Source organism: Xiphophorus hellerii, chromosome 4 (genome assembly GCF_003331165.1).
Source record: "Xiphophorus hellerii strain 12219 chromosome 4, Xiphophorus_hellerii-4.1, whole genome shotgun sequence".
In the NCBI taxonomy this organism is placed as follows: Eukaryota; Metazoa; Chordata; class Actinopteri; order Cyprinodontiformes; family Poeciliidae; genus Xiphophorus; species Xiphophorus hellerii.
The window spans coordinates 17,457,277-17,482,829 of NC_045675.1; the positions used below are offsets into that span (position 1 = coordinate 17,457,277).

At 39.1% G+C, this 25,553-nt stretch overlaps 1 protein-coding gene across 1 annotated transcript; it reads left to right on the forward strand.

Moving 5' to 3' along the window:
- usp47 (ubiquitin specific peptidase 47) lies at positions 1–25,390 on the forward strand. The gene is made up of 29 exons (XM_032560222.1): positions 1–263; positions 4,803–4,833; positions 8,437–8,631; positions 10,408–10,524; positions 10,662–10,812; positions 10,925–11,021; positions 11,103–11,248; positions 11,364–11,443; positions 13,071–13,220; positions 13,350–13,445; positions 13,537–13,689; positions 14,666–14,824; positions 16,028–16,159; positions 16,400–16,476; positions 16,643–16,698; positions 17,330–17,442; positions 17,547–17,648; positions 18,029–18,236; positions 18,349–18,464; positions 18,932–19,051; positions 19,128–19,905; positions 20,812–20,987; positions 21,084–21,164; positions 21,385–21,500; positions 21,601–21,719; positions 22,469–22,599; positions 23,075–23,122; positions 23,205–23,335; positions 23,911–25,390. Exons 1-29 carry the CDS (start codon positions 250–252, stop codon positions 24,083–24,085), a joined length of 4,068 nt encoding a protein of 1,355 aa, XP_032416113.1. The 5' UTR covers positions 1–249; the 3' UTR covers positions 24,086–25,390.
- Positions 25,391–25,553: the final 163 nt, after the last annotated feature.

Below are 25,553 nucleotides of genomic sequence, written 5' to 3' on the forward strand. Positions count from 1 at the left end.
GAAGTCTCGCGGAGCAAAAACACCGGCCATTTTTCTCCATTTATAGCAGGACACTTTGTGCTTGAGTAATGTAACCGAGAGTGTTGCGATCACTTTAATAAGCCTACAACTTTTGGCCAAGTTCTATTTTGGTGCGCAAGCATTCAAACTTACTGCAAACCGAACACAAACCATGTTTGTGTTTTCCGCCGCAAAGTTTTGTCGATGACATCCCCGTCCGGATAGATGATTGTCTAAACTGTCGTACAAATGGAAATGGTGCCTAGCGAGTGTGGTGTTAATGTTATGTATAATTAAGACTACAAATGGCCACCTGTGGTGACGTCATGGAGCGACAGGCTTAAGTAGTCCAGGTGAGGCTGATTGTGTAATGAAGTCTGGCTGGATGTTTGGTGATCCGGGAATAAACTGATAACGATGATACAGTTCGACTCAGCGCATTTTTCATAAAAACACGACATGGTGTCAGGAGTGCTGTAGTGTAAATCATCGGAGGCTGCAATTCTACCGGAGGCATGGCTGATGACAACGTACAGGGAGTCGCTTCTGCTGGTCCATGTGCAACGTTCAGCATCCAGCCGCCGGAATCTTTCGACTTCACGAAGCCGCAGGAGTGGGCCAAGTGGATACGGCGATTCGAACGGTTTCGTTTGGCAAGTAACTTGAATTCTAGTTCTCAGGAGAATCAAGTTAACACGCTCATTTATTGCATGGGAGACGAGGCGGATGATGTTCTGCGGGGATTAGCATTACCACCTGACCAAAGAAACACGTATCAAGGAGTTCGTGATGGATTTCAAGCTTTCTTTGTTGTTAAGAAAAATGTCATTTATGAGCGAGCCAGGTTTAACATGCGCAAACAAGAGGAGCATGAAACCGTAGATGCCTTTGTTACTTCACTGTATGCGCTAGCAGAGCATTGTAGTTATGGAGCGCTACATGATGAACTGATTCGTGACAGACTGGTGGTGGGATTGCAGGATAAAAGATTATCTGAGCGTATGCAGCTCGACCCAGATTTGACGCTGGAAAAGGCCATTAATTCGGCGAGACAAAGTGAAGAGGTGAAACGGCAGCAATCCTGTCTGCGTAGTGGCATCAGATCGGAGACAGAAAATGGAAAATCTGTCGACAGGGTGTACAAAAGCAGTGTTAAGCATGCCAAGGCTAAATACCAACCTAAGTTGCGCACTACTACAAATAATAAAAGGGAGATTTCTCAATGTTATAAGTGTGGCTGCTCTCCATCCCATCCCAAACGTGATTGTCCGGCAAATGGGGAAAACTGTCATTTATGTGGGAAAAAGGGACATTATAAGAGGGTGTGTAGGACGCTCAAGACTGTACATGCTGTCGAAAAAGATGACTCTTTGTTTTTAGGCAGTATTACCAAGGGAGATGAGCCTTGGAGGGTGGATGTTGAAATAAATAAAAGAAACATCTCATTCAAGATTGACACTGGTGCTGATGTTACGGTCCTGCCATACGCCATGTACAGAGACATCTATAGAGACAAGAGTTCCCCCCCCCTGAAAAAAGCTACCAGGCAGCTGTTAGGACCAGGGCGAAATGCACTGGATATTGTGGGGGTTGCTGAGATGTTAATGAAAAAAGGAGAAAAAGAGATACAAGAAAGTGTGTATATTATGAGACACCTGCAAACTGCACTTTTGGGTAGACCAGCCATTCAGAAGCTGGAGCTTGTAGCTAGATTAAATGAGATAACTGTTGTAACATTAAAAACTAGCTATCCAAAGCTATGCAGTGGTTTGGGAGAAGTGAAACAGCCTTATGCCATCAAACTGAAACCAGGAGCTCAACCATTTTCATTAAAGACGCCCAGAAGGATTCCACTTCCTTTGATGGACAAAGTCAAGCAAGAACTGTCCCGTATGGAAAGTTTGGGGGTGATTAGCAGAGTTGAGGAGCCAACTGATTGGTGCTCAGGAATGGTGGTTGTTCCTAAAAAGACAGGGGCTGTACGCATATGTGTTGACCTCACCAAGCTGAATGAGTCTGTGTGCAGAGAGAAGTATATTCTTCCCTCTGTAGATGAAACACTCGGTAAGTTAGCAGGAGCTAACATTTTCAGTAAATTAGATGCTAATATGGGGTTCTGGCAGATCCCTTTAACTGAAGATACTGCAAAATATACAACTTTTATTACACCTTTTGGTCGTTATTATTTTAAACGGCTACCCTTCGGTATAGCTTCTGCCCCTGAGCATTTCCAGAACAGAATGGTAACAGAGGTTACGGAGGGATTAGAGGGTGTAGTTTGCCACATGGATGATGTGTTGGTGTGGGGGCGAACACAGGAGGAGCATGATGCTCGTCTGTATACCGTTCTTGGAAAGATTCAAGAAGCCGGTATTACACTGAACATTGATAAATGTGATCTTTCGAAACAGAGTGTAACATTTTTGGGCCATATTATTTCTGTTAATGGAGTTAGTCCTGATCCAAATAAAACAGAAGCTGTGAGAAAGATGAAAGAACCAAGAAATGTGAGTGAACTAAGAAGTTTCCTTGGAATGGTTAACCAGCTGGGGAGGTTTATTCCAAAGTTGGCAGAGCGAGACAAGCCTTTGAGGGATCTCTTGTCAAAGAAAAACTGTTGGATATGGGGAGTTGATCAAGCTAGAGCATTTCAAGAACTGAAAGATTTGCTTTCATCCCCGCCAGTGTTAGCCATGTACGATACTAACCGAGAATGTAAGGTTTCAGCAGATGCGTCAGCTTATGGTCTGGGGAGTGTGCTGCTCCAAAAGTGGGGTCAGGAGTGGAGACCTGTTGCATACGTGTCACGATCTCTAACACAGACTGAGCAGAGATATGCACAAGTGGAAAAAGAAGCTTTAGGTCTTACTTGGGCTTGTGAAAGGTTCAGTAATTATCTCGTTGGCAAACATTTCCAAATGGAGACAGATCATAAACCGCTTCTGAGTCTTTTGGGTTCCCAGATGTTAGATGATCTTCCACCACGTATTCAGCGTTTTAGAATGCGTCTCATGAGATATTCTTATTCCATCTCATATGTGCCAGGGAAACATCTGTGGACAGCTGATACGCTGTCACGTGCTCCTATGATAGAAAATTTATCAACAACTGAAGCAAAGTTGGTTGACGATTCAAATATTTATGTAGATAATGTGATCCAACACCTGCCTGCAAGCACTGGCTACCTTGAGGAGCTGAGACAGGAGCTGACAAGGGATAGTATATGTGCCCGTGTGATGCAGCTGTGTGAGGAAGGATGGCCTACACACTACAACAGTGAACCCGCACTCAGACTGTATTGGGCTGAAAAGGCATTTCTTACGGTGAAGGATGGTCTTTTGTTAAGAGGAGACAGACTTGTTATTCCTTCAACTATGAGAAATGATGTGCTCATGAAATTACATGAGGGACATCAGGGAGTGGTGAAATGCAGAGAACGTGCACAGCAGTCAGTGTGGTGGCCTGGACTGGGCCAGCAGCTAAAAGAACTGGTTCTAAAATGCCACACCTGCAACAGAGAGAGAGAGAATCCCACAGAGCCATTGATGCCATCACAGTATCCGGACAGACCATGGCAAAAACTTGGGGCCGATCTGTTTACTTTGCAAGGGAAAAATTATATTCTGGTTGTGGATTATGCATCAAGATTTGTGGAAATTGCTCAACTGAGTCCCACAAGATCAGCAGATGTGATTCCTCACCTGAAATCTGTGTTTGCACGTCACGGCATTCCAGAAGTGATGATCACAGATAATGGTCCTCAGTTTTCCTGTGCTGCTTTTGCTACATTTGCTAAGTTATATGGATTTAGCCATATTACAAGTAGCCCAAGATATCCACAAAGTAACGGGGAAGCTGAACGTGCAGTTAAAACCATAAAGAACTTGTTGAAGAAAGCAGCTGATCCCTATCTAGCCTTACTCGCCTACCGAGCAACCCCACTTTGGAGTGGGTACAGTCCGGCGGAGCTCCTTATGGGAAGAAGGCTTCGCACGACTGTGCCAACACTTCCATCTTTGTTGAGGCCTGTTCTTCCAGAAAGTAAGTTCATTGCTCAAAAAGAAAAGGAGAGAAGGATAAAGGATGCAGAGAGATATGATTCACGCCACAGAGCAAGAGTTCTTAGTAAACTTACTCCAGGACAAGGCGTGTGGATTAAAGATCAAGGCACAAGTGGAGCAGTGGTTACCAGTCATTCTACTCCACGGTCATACATTGTGGAAGGACCCCATGGATTGATTAGGCGAAATCGTCGTCATTTGGTTACCATGGAGCCTTCGACAGAGCCAGAAGTACCAGAAGGTGATGTTGGTGCAGAACAAGTTCCACCGAGTTCTGAGGAATCTTCACAGCAGAGCTTTCCTGAACTTTCACCTACTCCTAGAACCAGGTTTGGGAGACGGGTTGTGAAACCAGATAGACTGAATTTGTAGCTAAGGGAAATAAAATGATTGATGTAAATGTTATGCTAAAAATTTAAATATATATTCTATTTATTGTAGCTTTTTCTTCTAGCTCTAGGTAGAAACAGACCTTCCAGCTATAGAGGCAGAATAATCCTCTAAGGTCTGTTGAATCAATGGTAGTCTACCCATTGATTCTAGAGAGGGGAGATGTGGTGTTAATGTTATGTATAATTAAGACTACAAATGGCCACCTGTGGTGACGTCATGGAGCGACAGGCTTAAGTAGTCCAGGTGAGGCTGATTGTGTAATGAAGTCTGGCTGGATGTTTGGTGATCCGGGAATAAACTGATAACGATGATACAGTTCGACTCAGCGCATTTTTCATAAAAACACGACAGCGAGGAGAACCAGTTCGTACCCAAAGAGGTGAGGGTTACTACAGCACTCTGACCTGCTCGTGGAGTCAGCCTCTGGGCCAAATCTGTTACTTTTGCAGGTCATGCTCATGAATAACGTGGCAACTTTGACACCACTTTAAGAGTTTGTGATCTTGGGGTGTCGGGTTGTGGCTAACTCTCAGCTAACAGTTAGCTTGACATGACTTGAACGGCCTATATCATGACACGGCTAGCTGCTGCTAACAGCGGCTAATCTCGCTTCAGCTGAAACCGATTGAATTCGAAAACGTTTGCAAAACTGATATTTTGTTATCTACCTTGAATGTTTTGATTTATAAATGCCAGGGACGTTTAACCGTATTAAATGCTGTAGCTGACATTACGCTATCGGCTCAGACGGAGTTTCAAATTTGTCAACATTAGTCAGCTAACTTGCATAACATTAGCAGGTGGCTAAAGTCGTTAGCTTTTATGTCTTACTTATTGCAGCAACCGTAATTTATGTTTTTTAATTAAAAAGGCTAGTCGAAATCACTTGAAAGTGGTACTTAATTGCCGTCATACAAGCTCTAGTGCTCTTTTATTTACGTCCTCACTTTCATTTAGTCGTAGATGACATATTTTGTATTGAGTAGAAGTTTTCTTATTTAGACTTTAAACTAATGTTTAAGAAATGCAATTCAGAATCCTACACAAGGTATTTTTTAAAAATGGGGGCGAATATATCGCCGTGTTTATATATTAGAATGAGAGTGTACTAAAAAAAAGTGCGTTTTCGTTTTTGATATTGTCAATTAACTAAGTATGTCGTTCCGAAAAATGTGTTGTTTGCCTTGGTAGCTAGCAGTCGGGGTTTCTGCACAGCCTTGGAAAAACTAGTCTTCAAAAGGGTTTCAATAAAAATTCTGATCCAGTGTTTAAAAAAGGTGTAGATTTTCCTATTTTGTTGAGTTAAATAACATTTTATAGCATTCACTTCATAAATCTTTGGACTATTTCATGCTATGATATCATAATTGTAATTTTATATTAAGACAATGTGTTGGCTCCCTCCTGGTAAATCCATGTGTTTCATTAACACATCTTTTTGTTTATTACCTGAAATATCACAATGGACATCTAGGTATTTAAGAAATAATTAGTACATTGATGATGGTAATTTATGGTTTTTGTCACTGAAACAAAATCTGACCTATACTTGCAGATGATAACATAGCTCAATTTTTACAATTCCTGACAACCAAAACTTTTGTTCCGTCAAATAGCCTCCTATTAGTTTTCTTAAGTCTATGATGTAGTCGAGCCTAACCGTTTTGTAATGGTTGAGGTTCACTTCCTTTTTCCTATAGAAAAACAATGAGTTTCACTTTTTTCTAACACTGATGTGGCTTCCAGTCCTCATTAGCAGGACTTTTGTTCTTAGAGTCATTGTTCAGAACTGTCTTTTTTGGATCTCTGTTATAGACGGCATGATTCTTACCTCAGAATTGGTAGTTTTAGCAAATTTAAGCAAAGTTCTGTTTAAATGTAAATAAGTAATGTTCATTCTTCTCAATGAACACTTCTTTTACATAAAGAAGTGTTTTAGACATGGTGGTTTAATGAATGAGTGGCTACTCATACTATACACACAATATTCACTGCAGTAAGCATTTGAAAAAAAAGAAACAAAAACAATTAGTTGATTATTAGCCAGATTCTCTTTAACACAATTGAAAGAACATATTACTTAATTATAGATTTGACATTATTTAACCCATTATTGTTCTAAAGCTCATAATATTTGTTCTGTTAGTCCTGTGGATTTTTGCAGTGTTTTTAACATCACAATATGGGTTTGTTGATGGAGGTATCGCAGTGAATAATTTCAATTCTTAGGTCTGTAATACTGCCCGTATTTTGTGCTAGCTGCGGTTTCATGTCTGCACCTTGTGATTATATCCATGATAAAAATAACTTTTAATCTGATAATACACCCGCATGTTGTCAGAAGCAGCTTCTTTATAGGACCGGTCAGTCACATTTTCCCAAGATCACAAACTCCACAAAGAGGGCATAGAAAAATTGGAGTGATTTGAGAACATACCCATAATTATAACCCTTTCATATTTTGAGCACCTTATTTATTTGTAAATGTAAGCCTATACATTTGCAACCTCTAGCCTCAGTTTGTTTTGAGGCTAATCAGGAAGGTGTGTTTCCATCTTGTGCTGCTTATTGTAAATGTATTCAATTGCTTTTATTCCCAACTGTGTCCATATGTCATTAGGGCTTGTTTTGGAGTTGCAGACAGAGTGTTATTGATGAAATAAAGAGGATTTCACAGGTCTGTAATGCTGCATGATGTCGAACACATGCATGCAGCAGTGCATTAAGTATGTCAAATTTAAACAATAATTCAAACGAAGGAAAGAATCAGTTTTAGTCAGTACTAATTCATCCATTATTAGAAACAAATTAACAAAGAAGAGAAAAATTTGGAATTGAAACACATTCACAGGTAGGTCACCCTTGCAGTTTATTGTTGCTAAGTATTAGTACTGTTAGTGGTGTTAGGATTCACAAATGTTAATATATATCCTGCTGGAAACTTATAAACAAATTTTCAGGATCAGGTTAGTAAGCTTGTCACAATAATCAGTAAATCAATTATTTGCATGATAAATTAAAAAGAGCTTGATAATTTCCACTTGGACGATCATAAAAGAGTTGCTCCTCTTTAATATCATTGAAAAACTGGCATTTTGAAAAATGCTGCAAACATTTTACACCCAGTATAAAGTAGTTAGTTTGCACTTTTTTGTTCATACAAAAGTCCTATCTTTTGTATAAACAAAACAGGCAAAAAACATTTTGCCTGTTTTCCCTGTCTAAGCTGAATGAATTATTTATTTTGAAACACAATACATTTTAATTATTGTTGTTTCAGTTATTTTGTTATTTTGTTTTAGACATTTAAATGTTTTCCACTTCCAAGATTAAATATTCTTTAGAATGTGTTTTTTTGTACCTTAAGAGGATGCATTTGTATTAATATTCTACCATTATTTTTATTATATTTTGTGAAAATAGTCTCAAAATGACAATATTATCATTTATCGCAATAAGTTATGGCAAAATTTATTGTGACAGGCCTATAGGTTAAAGATTTGACTTCAATTTATGTTCTCTTTGGAAATTTTGTGGTTATTTATCCCTTAGTTTAAATAAATTCACTCAGATAAAAATGGTAAATATTCGATGAGTGCTCTATTGCCCATAAAGGAAAATTAAAATCTTGCCAATTCTTTGAGTGCTGGCTGAGAGATTTTGTCTCTGTCTTTAGACGTTAAATCTCCTGAGCTTGCCACGACAAAATATTAAAACAACGCAAGATGTTTTGTCAGCAGTATGACTGGTTTCCTCTTGAAACACCTGTTCCACTTGAAAAACAAATTACAGTGTGTGTTTTACAGCAGAATCAAGCATGAGTCAGCGGTTGTGTTGAAGTATCGCTTGTTGTCCTGGCAGGAAGTTCTTCTTTCGCTGGAATGTTTCATAACATTTTGGAGTATTGATGAATTAATATGTTCTATACAATGCCAGAAAGGCTGTAGGACGTACAAGAACTACAGTTCTGTTTGATTTTCAGATACATAATGCAGCTGAGGAGCCCAGAGTGCTGTGCATAATTCAGGACACGACCAGGGCGAGGACGGTCAACGAGAGGCTGACCCTCAACCTGCCCGCTTCCACCACTCTCTCCAAACTTTACGAGGACGTTGCCCATAAAGCCGGATATGTGAATGGCTCTTTTGACCTCACCTGGGGGAATACTCAGAACATGGTGAGACGCATCAGATGCTTTTCGTAATACTGGTGTGTGACTGTGTGATGCAGAAATGTGGGGGAGAAGTTTCAACCAAACTTTCCTTTGCTAAACTGGTGCTAGTGCTTTCTGAGTATCAGTTCTTTGCATTTCCACCACCAAAGCATCAGATCTTGCACGAGAATAACATTTCTCAATACAAGTGCAAACGCTTAGCGAGGCTAAAGGAAAGAACAGCTTTCATCAAGAATTCACAGACGCTATAATAATAAGTCATCTTTAGCTCTGGAAAAACTGATCTATTGATATGACTCATAATAAATCTTAATCATTACAATGTGCAGCTGTTTTTCCAACTTGCCTCTTAAACCTGCCTGTTGTTGATCTTTTAATATAGATCAACAGACAGCATCAGTAGAGCCTCTCCTAAACACAGTGTTTATTTTGCTGTTGGGATGGGTGAGCTGGTCAAGATTGTGAAGAATTTAGAAACAATCCACACTATGTTAATAATGTAAGGTGGTGACATCATGGAAAACTGATGCTACACACCCACTGCAGCATGGCATCACAAGTAGCAGCTCCACCTCTCACCCTTCCTTTATATAAGAGCTCCACATCTGTATTAAAGCAGATCATGAAACTCCTGAAAAATTTTTGAATTTATTATAAAAAGTCAAATTACACTACTTTGTTATGCACATGGATACAGACCACAAGCAAAGGTTTTTTCGTACTGTGACATCAGTGACTGGAAAATTGCATACGTTTTAAAAATGTTTATTTTCATAATTCTCTTTAATTGTATTAACTTTATTTGTAAGCCCTCTACAATAAAAGTAGTGCTTAAATGTTTGTATGTAACAGGATTTTATTGCAGCTTCCTTCTTGACGTCATTTTTAGCACAACGAGCCACATTTGTATAACACACCGTCAACTTACTTTGGAAAAGTTTTGCAAAGCTTTTTGAGTTATTTATTCTAAAACTAATTAGGAGTTGCAGCAAATAAAGCATGGCTTCTTTTTACTTTATTCACCTGAATGTATAAAAAATAACCAGGGTCATTCATAGTTTATTTTTAACCTTAGCAGATTTGAGTATGTTTAGTATTTTTAAAGTATTTTGGTCTGAATAATGGAGACTCTCCTCTGTTTGTGCCTCCTGATGTGTACGGTAATACTTTACTCATGACACATAATCTGGACTATCTGGACAGTGGCACTAAATTATAACCTCATCAAAACTGCTAATGGATGTTTTCATTTTCTTTTGTGCCATTAAGTTACAAAATTCAGTTTGCCTTTGTACTGCTCTCTGCTCCAAAGATTCATCTTTTAAAATGTCCCAAGCAAGCAGTGGAAATACTTATTTAAATACTTAAACTATAAGACAAAACATAGTCAAGGTCCTGCATCGTTGAAGAGTTTATTCAATTGTTTTCTGTACATTATATTACCTTTTCTTAAATGAGCCCAAGCTAATCCTGTTGCTGACCCAGGCCAAAGCCCAAGCGCTGTGCCTGTTGTTATCTCACTGAGTAGGTCAGTGGATTAAGCCACTGTCTCTGCTGCTGCACTTGCTTGCTCATCCTCAGCTCGTCTTCTCGAAGACTGCTTGTTTGTGCTCCTCACATGTTGGCTCCAAACTGCTACCTTTGCACACATCAAGACAGGAAGTTTGTGGAAAATGAATTTAAAGGAAGTCTGACCATTGTGAGTGTTCTATTTATTGTATAAGACCTTTTAGTGTTGGATTATTAACTTGGGCTTTTGTTTCACTTCCTTCCCTCAAGGCACCACTGGAGCATAACAGTGAGATGTCCCTCTCTGATTCTAGCTTTGAGCCTGACGGTAAGAAGAATTTTCTCCAGCTTGCAGATAAAGATGGAGAGCAACCACAGATTGCATCGGTAAGCGGTTAAAATAAAACATATTTGTAGTGTTATGTTTTTTTAATGTGATTTATTTATTTAAATTCTATAGACTATGAACTTGCTTCTCAGTTCGAGTTTTATTTTTTAAATTTTCATGGTATTTGTGCTATTAGGATGAGTCAGGAACAGCAGATAGCAGTGGGCTGGATGACAGTTCCCAGGAGCGGTTTATCGGCCCCCTGCAAAGAGACGGCAGCGCGGGCGGCAGCGGTGACTACAGTCCATCGTACTCCTACTCATCCATCCTCAGCAAATCTGAGACAGGTAAGTGTTGGCAGCTGGCAAACGTCTGCCTCTGTCGCCTTTTTAAAACTCTAAAATGTTTTCTTCATGACTTGTCGCACCTATCGTCTTTTATCTCTTTGTCCACCCTCAGGTTATGTTGGTTTGGTTAACCAAGCAATGACCTGCTATTTGAACAGTCTTCTCCAAACACTGTTTATGACTCCTGAGTTCAGAAATGCACTCTACAAGTAAGGAACTATGGTTTGATCTGTTTTTATGAAGCTAGCGAGACATAAAGCTCAAAACCTTTCACAACTGTTCAACTTTAGTTGGGAGTTTGAGGAATCTGAGGAGGATCCCGTCACCAGTATCCCCTTCCAGCTGCAAAGGCTCTTTGTTCTGCTTCAGACCAGTAAGAAACGGGCGATTGAGACAACTGATGTAACTAGGAGCTTCGGGTGGGATAGCAGTGAGGGTGAGTTTTTGTTCTCCTGTGTGACTTTAATCACATGTGTTGGTTTGCAAGTGAAAGAACATGTGCTTCTCGCTCTCCAGACTTGAATATCCTTTTTTATGGATTTGTTTTTCAGCCTGGCAGCAGCATGACGTCCAGGAGCTGTGCAGGGTCATGTTCGATGCCCTGGAGCAGAAGTGGAAGCAGACAGAACAGGTAGGAGAGTGTTTACTCAGTTGTTGTTAACAAAACATGAAGCCAACAGCTTCAGACCTTACATTCAAAATAAACTATGGAAAAATCGCAACTGGAAAACAATTCCTGTATGGGCTTTTATTTATAGTCTGGACACTCTGAGTATTCCACCAGAACATAGACTGATGTGCGAATAAACAGGCGTGCCATGAAGTAACTCTTTCATAACAAAAAATGAGAATAGATGGATTATAAATTCATAATGTCAATATACATAGATATTTTATGTTTTCCAGCCTTGTTTGTTTCTTGATGTTGTTAGGAAACAATGGTGTAGTGCCTCTTTACAGCTAATTTATGATTACATCATCAGATAATCTTGTTGGGAATCAAGACACCACAGTTACACAATGTTAACCCAAAAAGGTGAAATAAAGAAATGTAACATCAGAAAAATATCAGTTATTAATCTTACTGCTTACATTTTATCAAATCAGGATGATTAGATTTAATTGTTGTTTCCAACATTTGTTTTGGTTTTAATACTAGGACTAAAACATAATGATTAAGAATTAGAAACCAGGAGAATTTAGAAATACGTTTGACAAGCTTATGTGTCTTTTTGCTCTTTATAAATAACACAAGCATAACAAGCTGATGTTAGCTCATCAGTTAGTTGGGCTATCTGCTCAAGTAGCCAGCCTGCATGGCTGCAGACATGTTGCCCTTAATAAAAGACATAAATGGAGATTATTTAGTTTTCTACACAATGACTGCTTCTGTTTTTTTTGCAACTGGGAGTATTTCCAAACAGGTAAGTTTGTGTTGCATCATCCCATGCCAATAAAGTGCTGGACTGACTGCAGTTCTGGTTGTATGGAGGAACCGCTGGTCAGCTGTCTGAAAGAGGGCTTCAACATTTCTTCCCTCACTCATGAGAGAGAAAGAAATTCAGGTGTTTCAAAATATTTCCAGTTGCAAAAAGTTGTGATGTGGAAATTTTACCCTCGGTTGGATAACACTCTTTTAAACTTATAATTGGTGAGCTGCAGGCGGCGTATCTGTTCAGCAGCTTACTGCACACTGATTATCTGAGCAGATAGAATAAATAAATAATTGGCCGATATGAACTTGTTATACTTTTGATACTGTATAAATTGTGGAACAGAAAAAGACCTTGAAAACCATTATTACATTTATTTATTATGTATTTTTTAATGAGTTTATCAAAGTCAAAGTAACAAATAAGTGTCTTAAATAATAGTTCCAACTGTAATATTTAGTTTATGACACTTAAGCAGCAGTAGGAGTAACTATTAGTTTTCTGTTTTTAAACTGAAAGCAGTTGGATAATATACATTTTGTTGTATGACATTTGTTAAACACTTGTGTAAATTCCAAGATTTCAAGAAACATTTTTTCTAAAGGTTATCTATCATACTGTGAGATCACGCTATCAATACAATATCACACTGGCTCATGCCTGGTCCTTGTACAAACCAAATGAGTTTGAGTTAATTTGGTCAATGCATTCTTCAAATCCATCATTCTACTTCTTCACACATCAGTGTTGTCCTTTCCTTTGCATGAGAATGTACCTCAGAGATGGAGATTGTTAGTAGGAAATAATGCCTCTGCATATCCTCAGGCTGATCTGATCAACCAGCTGTACCAGGGAAAGCTGAAGGATTATGTGCGTTGTTTAGAGTGTGGATATGAAAGCTGGAGAATCGACACTTACCTGGACATCCCTCTTGTGATCAGACCCTTTGGAGCCAGTCAGGCCTACGGAAGTGTGGTGGGTTTTTCTTGTCAATACTCCAGATACTTCTGCTACTTATAGTTCATTTTGATACAAGTAATATTTTTTTAATTTTTAAACTTTAATCTTAATTTAGTCAATGCAATTATGCTTATGCTGTTGCAGGAAGAAGCTTTGCAGGCATTCATCCAGCCAGAAACCTTGGACGGCGCCAACCAGTACTTTTGTGAGCGCTGCAAAAAGAAATGTGATGCCCGAAAGGTGAACAAAGTGAAAACGTGAAGCGGTGATGGGAAGGAATACAGTGTTCTGCAGCTGAACTCATCTGATGCTTTTTTTTTTTTTTGCCCAGGGTCTGAGGTTTCTCCACTTCCCCTACCTGCTGACGCTGCAGCTGAAAAGGTTTGATTTTGACTACACCACTATGCATCGCATCAAGCTTAACGACCGCATGACTTTCCCCGAGGAGCTCGACATGAGCCCGTTCATCGATGTGGAAGACGAGGTGAGAGCAGCCGTCACTCTCTACGATTCAGATTAGATTAATATCCCCTCAGCAATCGTGAACATTATGGTGATGAACCCAAAATGTGATTACTTCCTTGATGCATGTGATGAGGAACATGATGTAACAGTAATTCGAAGATATTTTGTGCATCTCTTGGTATGACCCAATTTTTCTACTTTTATTTTTCATGAAATAGATTATCTCCAATGCGAGTCACACTGAAAAAAATGCATGTTCATATCGCTTGTGGCAGGAAGAAATTAGGAAGAAATCCTGTCATTTTAATGTCTTGGTTAGTTTATTTCTTACAACCGTCTCCAGAAGCAAAAAACTAAACCAGCAGATTGTCCAGAACTGGTTGGACAGATTATGCTTTCCCTTTGAGAGTGCTATTGAGTGCTACTGGTGTTAGCTTATAGAAACTCTGGAGTCTAAACTGGACCTTGAGAAGACAGATTTACAGAGGTTTTTTGTTATTATTGTTCTATAAAGTAATTTCTGTATGGCATCAGCTGGTTGATGGTGATGTGGTAAAATATTTGGAGGTATTGGAGGTGGAAACCCCAGACAAGTGCAGTTTGTCAGGTTGCGTAGCTCTGTTTATAGTTTGCACCTCTTCCAGCTTCGCCATGTTCTTTCTGGACCTTGGCTGGTAGAGCTGATTGTGATCACATGAGAGCAATTGTGATTTATATCCTGTCATAGACATCTATTAAACCATGCCATAATGATTTGTGCGTGCCAACCTTTGGACCGTGGCTAGCACACTGCTTTGATGTTTCCTTTTAAGCCTTGAACTCTTTTTACAGTGCTGCTGTCTTATCTAGCTAAACACACTGCTGTGTGCTTTTGGTTTTGTCTCTCTAAGCCAGAACATCAACACATAAACACTGGTGAAAAAAACCCTCTCACCTTTTTTTTCCTTTTTTTTTTGTTAAACCTCCATTATTCTATTGAATTGGTCTCTTTTTAGAAGTCGCCTCAGACAGAGAGCTGCACTGATAGCGGAGCAGAGAATGAAGGCAGTTGCCACAGTGACCAAATGAGCAATGATTTTTCCACTGATGACTGTGTGGATGAGGGCATCTGCTTGGACAGCACCAGTAGCACAGAAAGGGCATTGAAGCCAAAGGTAACTATCTCCCTTGTCTTTCAATAGATATCTTCTTCTTTATCTACTTGGGTTCGGAGGTCTCTGGAAGGGATTGTAGCCAAAGTCATTATTTAGTATTTCAATATAAAATGATTAATTTAAAGAAAAATATTGCCATGTGGAATCTTACATCCTTATGTCTATTTTAGTAGCTGTTTAACCTGCATTATTCCATAGTAAGGTTGTCTGTTTTCATCTACAAGCTAAGAGTGTTACTTCTGTCAAGACATATTGAGGTTTTAGGAAGAGGTAAACATTTTCTGTCATAACATTCCTAAAATTTAAAAAACTTTTAAGAAGATGCCAAAAAAAGAGATGCTTTGAATGCTATGGGAATATTACTGTTTGAAATATAGAGCAGCATTGCCCTCCCCTATTTATTGCTGCGTTCTCCTGTTCAGGATACAAAAAATAATTTGACTGTTAGAAAATGTTTCTCATCACAAAAAATGTGGGCAGTCACTGTGGGAAACTGGGTGGCATTCATCACTTTAAATTAGGTAATGTAACCTAAAGGTGGTGAGCTTCAAAGTGACAAAACATTGAAAATACCAACAAAAACAATTAGATAATGTTATATGTACATTTTTTTTTACATGAGGTCATCATAGCTTGAGAATCTCATTTTGACCCACAATGTACTACAAACATAAACTTAACCACAGAAGTTAAACTTGTTTTTTTAGGCTTTTCACACAATATAGTGAAAATGCAAGATATTTGCACATCCAAAGGGATTAAGATGACATTTCTCCACATGAGACCTTTATGTTTGAGTTTCCAGAGTAAAATATTAAAATGATTGAAATATGCTGATTTATGAGACATTAGTACTCTCAAAAACACAAAAGAGCCCATAGATTTCAGAGTTTGATTAAGGGTTTTATGTTACATATAAGTTAAAAGAATAAACAAATCAGTAAATAGAGCTTTAGACTTTTCTGTTTTTACTTGAGTCTTTCATTCCCAGCAAGCGTGTTGAGAGCATCGGTATTTTGTTGACTTTTTCTTTTATGTCGTCTCCAGTCTGTACCTGCTGTCCCAGTGTATTAATGATTTAAACATTTGAGCTGCTGACATCTAGCAGACCTATTTCATGAGAGTAACGCTACTACAGTAATAACAGGGAACTCTACAAATGAATTGTTGCTTTTATTAGAATATTTCTCTGTTCTTTCCCAGAGCTTGCTGACCTTTGAGTTGTTCTCCGTCATGGTCCATTCGGGCAGCGCTGCGGGCGGACACTACTACGCCTACATCAAGTCCTTCAGTGATGGCCAGTGGTACAGTTTCAATGATCAGCATGTTAGCAAGGTCAGACACATCATCTAGGTGCCTTGTCTTACCCTGTAACAGACTAATGTATTACTGACTTAGCAGACCTCTGCTCTTTCTTGAGAAAAATGACTATTGTTTCATATTTATGATTATTTTTTAATTGAATTAAATTCAAAAAGTACTTTATTGATCCGAAAGGGAAATTAAATATTTAAAAATATATTAAATAATAATATATAATTTTTTAAAACATTTTGGTACATTGTTTTTCAATAGATCACCCAGGATGATATCAGGAAGACATATGGGGGGTCCTCAGGGAGCAGAGGCTATTATTCCAGTGCCTTTGCAAGGTCAGTTATCCAGTGTCTACATACTTCACCACATATTTTATAAGACTTATATTTTAGCTTTGATAAAAAATTAACATGAGTAATGTTTTAAATATATCTATTTCCATGTTTTTGTTTTCTGAGTACAGTATAATGATAGCTCTTTCTCCCCTCTCTCCCTCAACAGTTCCACAAACGCTTACATGCTGATTTATAGATTGAAAGACCCCTCAAGGAATTCAAGTAAGAGAACAGCACAACCAGCTTGAGAAAATCCCAACAAAATGTTGACCTGTCACATATTTTGGTCACGATCTATGCATTTTTATACCAGATTAATTCAATCATAGCATCATTTATTTTGTTGATCTTTCTCCTTTTGACGTTTGATTTGTGAAGTTGTTCTGAACCATGGCACCAATGGCCTGTAGTTAATCAGTCCTACAGCTTCCAGCTTTTGCCATTCAAACCTAATGGTGATCAGGACAATGGTTGCTGGTATATGGCTCTTTGGCTGTCAGTACTCATAATGTTATGGTCAGTTGTTTTTATAGACCTAGGGAAGCTTTTCTGAATTTCTTTGATATTTCCCAGAAAAGGGTTACTTTAAATGTCAATTGTATAACCTGAGCAGTAAGGGGGAGGTTTCTTCCAGGAAGAGTTTCGCTTTCACTCTGTCTAAACTAAGCCTCAAGCTCATTTGCTTGAGTTTAAAATGCTGTAACTTTAAAGAAATGGGCTATTTTATTATATGACATGTGATAAAATTCTTTACGTTGTCATTTTCTCTGCCCTCATTCTTTACGATTTACATTTTATCCTGAGGTTGTACGTTGGCAGTAGGTTTAATGTGTAGTGTTGTGTTTGTCTGCAGGGTTTTTAGCTGTGGAAGATTTCCCAGAGCACATAAAGAGTTTGGTTCAGAAGGAGAAGGAATCCGAAGAGCAAGAGAAGCGCCAGAGAGAAATCGAACGAAACACTTGCAAGGTATTTTTGTGTTTCAGATAAGCATGTTAGACTTCTAAGGATTAATTGCAGTAACACATCATTAGCTGCAAAAAAGTTGACAATCTTTTTATCCTGATTTTCAGATCAAGCTCTTCTGTGTGCATCCTCTCAAAATGATGATGGAGAGCAAGTTGGAGGTTCATAAAGATAAAACTCTCAGAGAAGCAACAGAAATGGCCTACAAGGTGGGTTGAGTTGTTGCTCTTCTACATTTGACCATCTTTTGGATGTACTAGTTATAGGCAGCCACTTATTTTCAATATGAAAGTAATACATCCTTAAAAATGCACGTTGCATGTTTTGTGTTTAAAGATGTGTCTATATGGATGGTTGATTGATGCTTGGTTGTTTATGGTGTGGTAGATAGACTTTTGGGAGAATGGGTAGACTATGTAAGATTATTTTTCTTCAAACTGCTTCTTTTCATTCAGAACTTTTGTTTGTCTTAACCTGTGACATGTTCATTTCAAACTGGAAATAAATGAAATAGACAAGCAGGACTTTGAAGATGATCACTAAATAAACATTCTAATAGTTTTTTTTTTTTTTTTCTGTGCTTCTTCAGCTGATGGAGCTGGAAGGAGTTGTGACTCTGGACTGCTGTCGCTTGGTAAAGTATGATGAGTTCCATGAGTATCTGGAGCGGTCGTACGAAGGCGAGGAAGACACCCCCATGGGGCTCCTGCTTGGAGGCGTCAAGTCCTCGTACATGTTCGATTTGCTCCTTGAGACTCGCCGGTCTGATCAGGTCTTCCAGCCTTATAAACCTGGAGGTTAGTCATCTGCTGGCGTTTAAATGTTTTTAAGTGAATGATGGGCTGCAGGGATGGTTAAAGGCTCAGTCTCTTTATTTGAATTTTGTGTTTTTTACTTATTTACCTACAGAGGTGATGGTGAAGGTCCATATTGTTGATCTGAAGACTGAAACCATCGCCCTTCCAATCAGCGTGCGAGCGTACCTGAACCAGTCTATCACTGAATTCAAGCAGCTCATAGCACAGGTTTCTTCATCTTTTCCATTTTTTTTATTATTTAGTTTTAATCTTGTGTACATGTGCATCTCAATTAATTATACAACCATTTAAAATTTGGTTGTTTTCAATATTTCAGTTGAAAAAGGGAAATTCATAAATATTCATTACACATCAAATTAAGTAGTTTGTGTTTATTTCTGTACATTTTCATGAATATGACTTGCGGCTAAAGAGAACTCAAAAATTATGAAAATGGCATCAGATCAATGGAAAAAAATCCTGATTTTTAAGATATCAGTGTCAACCAACTAGAAAGTAAGCTCATGATCTAAAAGTTTTACTTTTTCATTGACTGAAAGAAATTGTTGCTAACTTAATTATTGAGATCCAACACTATATTAAGTGTACATTGGCCAGGAGACCGTGGGATGAGATGTGAATACCTTGTGTGTTTATGTGGGTGTGTGTGCGTGTGTGTGTGTGTGTTTTGTTAGGCTACAGGTCTGTCTGCAGAAACGATGCGTGTGGTCTTGGAGCGATGCTATAACGACCTCAGGCTGCTCAACGTCCCAAACAAGACGCTAAAAGCCGAGGGTTTCTTCAGGAGTAACAAGGTCTTCTTTTCTCCTTTAATGTTCGCATTGTGAATGTTTGAAACTCGGAACATTTAGTCAAATTCTCTCTCATCAGGTTTTTGTGGAGAGCTCCGTGTTGACTGATCATCAGGTTCCTTTTACCGACTCGCTCTTGTGGAAACTGTTGGATCGCCACGGGAACACGATCCGCCTGCTTGTCTTGCTGCCTGAGCAATCTCCTGGCACCCTGGCCAGCAGAACTCTTTGTCAAAAAGCAGGAGAAGACTCTGACGGTCTCTTCGAAGGGTCGAAGGGCAACAGGAAATCTGTGGAAGCGATACTGGAGGAGAGCACGGAGAAATTAAAGAACCTGTCTCTGCAGCAGCAGCAGGGCTCCAGCGCCAGCGACAGCCAGAAAAGTTCCGACACCAGCGACTTTGAACACATCGAGTCGCCGACACAGGAGGCGGACTCGAACTCTTCGCTGTGCGTGGCGGCAGACAGCAGGGAGCTGGAGAACCGGATATCCGGGTCCTCTGACACGGAGAACCAGTTTGTCTGCGAGGAGCGTTCAGACTCTGAGGTGAACAATGACCGTAGCACAAGCTCAGTGGACAGCGACATCCTGAGCTCCAGTCACAGCAGCGACACGCTGTGCAACGCGGACAGCGGCCCCATCCAGCTGGCCAACGGCCTGGATTCACACAGTATCACCAGCAGCCGACGCTCCAAAGCCCATGAGGGCAAAAAGGAGACCTGGGATACTGCTGAGGAAGACTCTGGGACAGACAGCGAGTATGACGACAACGGGAAGAGCAAGGCAGAAGCTCAGTACCTGTACTTCAGAGCAGAGCCTTACTCCCAGGATGACTCTTCATGGGATACACACAAATGTAACGACATTTACCCTTCATTTTTTAACTCTATTTGCATTTTCATCAAATTAAAATTGACTTTATTATAGGAACGTTCTGTTAGTAAGGCTTGGCAATGTGGTTTACAAATATATTTTTTTTCTTTTCTTAATACCATATCTGATTTACAATTTTAATCTCTTTTTTTTGTCTAAAAAGAAATGACAAATGACAAAATATTTTCAGAAAGAATCTTTTATTTCAGTCATCACTTCTGAGAGTTATACGGCTGATCACAAGCCGTATATTCTTGTACGGCTTGAATTTTTAATTTTGAGAATACAGTCATAATATTAGTAGATTACAGATGCAATTTTAATAGAAAAATGTCTTAAAGGTTTAGGAAAAGATTCGTTTTAATGAGAAAGCAGCTTTAATACTTATCAAGATGTGGCATGACCAGCTCAGTTTGTGTGGTTCTTTCTTCTAGACATGGTCCTTATTTGTAAAACAGATACCAAACTATTAACTTCCCAAGATTCTCAACATTCCTCATTTTAAGTTTTCCTTTTCATGTTGAAACGATCAAAAGTTATTATTGTAATTCTCCTAATACAGCGATTGTACTCAGGCAATTTTAATCCTTTATTCTCGTATTATTTCAACTTTATTGTCATATGTCTTCATTCTTGTAATATTATGACGGTTCTCGTAAAGTAAAATAAATGCAAGTATTAAAACATGCTGACGTCACTTCTGATTGTGATCTAAAAAATAGATCTTAATTTTTCCAAAAATTAAATCTTCAAAAACCAAAAATTTTATGAATTGCTAAAATCGATTTATCGCCCAGCCCTAACTCTTGGTGATTTTTTTTTTCTTCTTCAAATTAACAGTGGAAGACATTATTTTTAGTCTGAAATGTTGTCCCATGTTTCCTCTCAGGTTTAGTGGTTCACGTGGACAAGAGAATAACTTTGGCATCATTCAAGCAGAACCTGGAACCCTACGTTGGAGTCCCGTCGTCCCAGTTCAAGGTGTTTCGAGTTTACGCCAACAACCAGGAGTTTGAGAGCGTACGGCTCAACGAAACGCTCTCATCGTTCTCCGACGACAACAAGGTCAGGACAACCTGCCCGGGGTATTTCTGACTGAGGGAGGAGTTTGCGTAACAAGGCCTTTTAAGTTCTAATTGAAGTTTCTCTTTGACTGCTCAGATAACCATTCGACTGGGAAGAGCATTAAAAAAGGGTGAATACAGAGTCAAAGTGTTTCAGCTGCTCGTGAATGAACCAGAGGTAAGATATGATTAAATGTCATTATGATCGGATGGCACAGCTGATGTGGTTTATTAACAGCTTCATCAGCATTTCCTCACTTCCTTTTCAAATATTTGTTACTCTAAGCTTTTAAGGTTGTGAACCTCTAATTTAATTGCTGCCCTTGTGCGACAACAGAGTGGTGTCAGTTCACTTTGTCTTTTATTCAGGTGCTCAATAATATATATTTTTTCTGCAGCCTTGCAAGTTTTTAGTGGACACGGTCTTTGCTAAGGGCATGACTGTAAGACAGTCCAAAGAGGAGCTGCTTCCTCAGTTAAAAGAGCAGTGCAAGCTCGACCTCAGCATCGACAGGTAAGATCACTCAGCGATGAGTTTGGCATAAACGTAACGTTTTTCTTAAGACAAAGATCGTTTGTACGAAACGGTTCATAAACGTATTTGTGTTTGGTAGGGTTCGTCTCAGGAAAAAGACGTGGAAGAATCCAGGAACGGTGTTTTTGGATTACCACGTTTACGAGGAAGACATCAGCATTTCCTCAAACTGGGAGGTTTTCCTGGAAGTCTTGGACGGTAAAAAATACAAATAAATGTTCAACAGATTTTATAAAACAAGTTGAAATGCATTTTGTAACTTGTGTTAAAACAAAGGCAATCACTGTGTTTTATGAGATCTTGATGACTTTCCATGAATAGAAAGTCACTACTATTAATGTAAAATAAACAACGAAAAGATATTAAACTAACCACGGCCTCCTAAAACCTCCAACAGGCTGGTGTTCACCATTTTATGTAATAAAAATGTAAAATCTATGTTTAGAAATAAATACCTAGTCAGCTTTAGTTTGACGTGGGCCAGCCTTAGTCTGTTGGTAAGACGCTGTGACATTTTTTTAAATGTATTGAAAAAATGAAATGAAAATGTATATCATTTTAATCTGAACAAATTTTGTTTCTACTGCTCCTATGATGCTCTACTGATTAATTGCAGCAAGGGTGTTCGTACCATTTACTTGTTGTGATTTCAACTTTAATACTAAGCAAAAACGTTCGTTAAAATCTGGCAGCTGCTCAACAGAAATGCTGCTCAAAGCTTTCCAGCTGCAATTTTAAAATCGCCTCACTTTAACAGGAGTAATATGTGGTCCTCCTGTTGTTTCCATGCCATGTTTCCAACTTTAAATTTCTACTACCAGTGTGTCTCTTTTGTCAATATTGTAAAGCATCGACTTTTTAAAACCTTAGTATAACTTGGCTCCGATTTCCAGCCCATGGCTGGTACATAGTTATGTACGTTTGAGCCGTCGTTTGCTCATTCTCAGACTCGGAGAAGATGAAGTCCATGTCGCAGCTGGCCATTTTGACCCGGAAGTGGAACCCAGCTACTATGAAGCTGGGACCTTTCCAGGAAGCGATTCTGGAGAGCAGCAGTGTGGAAGAACTAAAGGAAAAGGTAATTCTGTCACCTGGTTACATTGAACTTTTACAGTTTGTGCAAAAGACTCGATCATCCCAGCTATGACCAAAAGGCTTTTAATCATTTACCGTATTTCTTTTTGTCTTGTACAAGATAACAGCAGTCAGTTTCTAACAATAATTTTGTGCTTCTAAGGCAATTAATTGAAAAAGAAAAATCAATATCTTCATTGTACATGATTTCTTTGTGAAGTTGTCGCCATCTGCTGGCTGATGGTAGTATCCTCATCCTCACTTTGATGTTATAATTTTTTGTACAATGTTCATATAATTGTTTTTATTTTTTAATTTTTCTCCCTGCACATGTTAAGTGAATCGAGATAAAAATGCTCGATTCTTCTTGCTGAATTAATTTCAGCAAGCTGAATTGCTTTCTATAAATTGTATTGACTGATACAGTTTTGTCTTAATTGATGATATCGTAAACATGTTGTTCTTCTTCACTTTTGCAGCTCAGTGAAATGAGTGATATTCCCCTGGAGAACTTGGAATTTGCAAAGGTATGAGCATTTTGATATTTCAGACCTTGTTTCTTCATGTGATTTTTATTATATTCATGAGCTGCATGTCTCTGCTGTGCAGGGCAGAGGAACGTTTCCATGTGATATATCCGTGTTGGAAATCCATCAGGATTTGGACTGGAACCCAAAAGTTTCGACTCTGAATGTGTGGCCTCTGTACATCTGTGACGACGGAGCCGTGGTCTTCTACAGGTACGTTGGCAGTAAAATGGAAATATGTTTACACAGTCTCTGATGTTTACTGATTTATACCTTTTAATCCAATTGCTATCAAAAAGGTCAGTGAACAGTTGACCACAAACTACAAATGTTTGAGAGTGATATATAAATAAATAATAAGAGGCTAAAGAGGTGCGTTTTAACTCAAAATTTTGAGTTTATCACTGTTTAAGCGTAAACTCTTAAAAACTATAAAAGGCTGACATCCAAAATGAGATGTTTGGATCTCAAAATTAGATTGTTTTTCTCAGATTAATACATTGAATCAGAGCAGACTAGTAAACATTTTAGTCTTTTGTTTATCTCTAAATATGGAAAGTTTTGTAGTAAGTATAATGAAAAGATTGATACTCTGATAGATATTCTGATATATTGAGCTGTAGAGTTCTGTCACCTATAAAGTGACTTGGGTTAATAGGGTACTTGCTTGAAGACTCGAACTAAATGTGATATACGTTTGAAATTGGCTTTTATTTATCGTTTCAAAAACTTCTTTACAAAATTAAGATTATCTACTTAAATCATGTGTGCCGTCTCTGTTGGCGCAGGGACAGCAGAGACGAACCTCTGGAGCTGTCGGAGGACGAGCGCAACGAGCTGATGAAGAAGGAAAGCAGCCGCCTGCTGAAGACGGGACACCGCGTCAGCTACTCGCCACGCAAAGAGAAGGCCCTAAAGATCTACCTGGACGGCGGCCCCGTGAGGGACCCGGGGCAGGACTGAGCCACACACAAACCACTCTGGGCCGTTCAGATCGCCTGGCTGCTGCGGAGAAACCTCCAGGCGTCTGGACTTTGACACAACAGTGACTTGAAATGAAGCAGCATTGTGAGGAGCGTTTTCTCACAGCCTGTGCTCGGAGCCCCACTGCTGTCCAGAACCCTTGTTGTGTACTATAGTGTAATGTACTGTAAAGTCTAAAGGGAAGTTCAGAAGCTAATTTTAGAGAGAAGAATCGAGCACTGTATTGACAAATCACATGAAATGGATGTGGAGAGGCTAGGGCGGTGAAACCAGCTGGGAAGGCATCCATCCTGTGTCTTTGTGAGTCTTTTGAAATCAAACTCTGTCTGTCTGTGTTCATCTCCCTGTTCTGGACAACGTTGATTCTTGCTCATATGCGTCTCGTAATGTTCTCATACCGTTTGACCACTGCTCATCCTCAGTTACTCACTGTCTTCTGAATGCTTTCAACAACCAACGCCGCCGAGACCTCCTGACCTCCCCACCTCCTCCACGTCTCCTCTGGTGAAAAATGACCTTGCTTTCTCTGTAACTTTGAAGAAAAAGAAATAATTCATTCACAGAATTTGATGAGTCTAGAAGCGAAACGTTGTGCTCCTGTAACACCCTCATTACGTGTTGTTATGGGCTGCTTTGCATCTAACGCAGCATTTTTCACTTCATGTAGTGGTTTCATAGGATGTTGGTCCTTTCTGTCATAAAATACAATGAAGCAAAACCAAGTAGTTTTTGTTAAGAATTTTCTTCTATTGTTTGTAAGTTATTAATTTGCTTCAGACCTAATCGCTGCTGTTGGGTCTTTAGCAAGTCTCACATCTGCTGTCTGTTCATTTATATTTGGAGAGAATCTATTTGTTGATGTTTTTGTTGTCTTTTTTTTGTTTTGTTTTTGCACTTTGTGAGCTGGACGTCCACAGCATGGATCATCCTGACGTGTGAGTGGGGGTGGTTGTCCTGTCTGGTGGGGGATCTCTCTGGGTTTGAGGTTCGTTGGGATTTTTTTTTTGGCGCTTCTACTGGCTGCTGCTGCTTGATAGACTTGACACCAGAGGGCGCACACAGCCTACTGGACTCTTCCTCTTCCCTGGGTTAAGGCTCTGTGAACTTAAACTCAGCATTCAGCAGCCCTGGTTTCCTGAGGTTGTCACCAGCTCTTCACTGTAGAAACGCCAATATCGGAGGATTGCCCTTTTTTCTTTGTTGTTTATTTCTTTGGAATTTGAGATCATGTGTGAAAATAGTTAAAGATGATTTTAGAAATAAATTAAAAATGCTTTTTTTGATTAAAAAAAAAAGACTTTCTGACGGTGATCATCAAAATAGCTTACTCACAAAAGGGACTTTGGTTTTATTTATATATTTTTTTTATTCTACATCCAGAGCAACAAGTTTTGATTAAGAGAAGAGCAAAAGTCTAATTGGATCACAAACTACTGCATTCACAAAC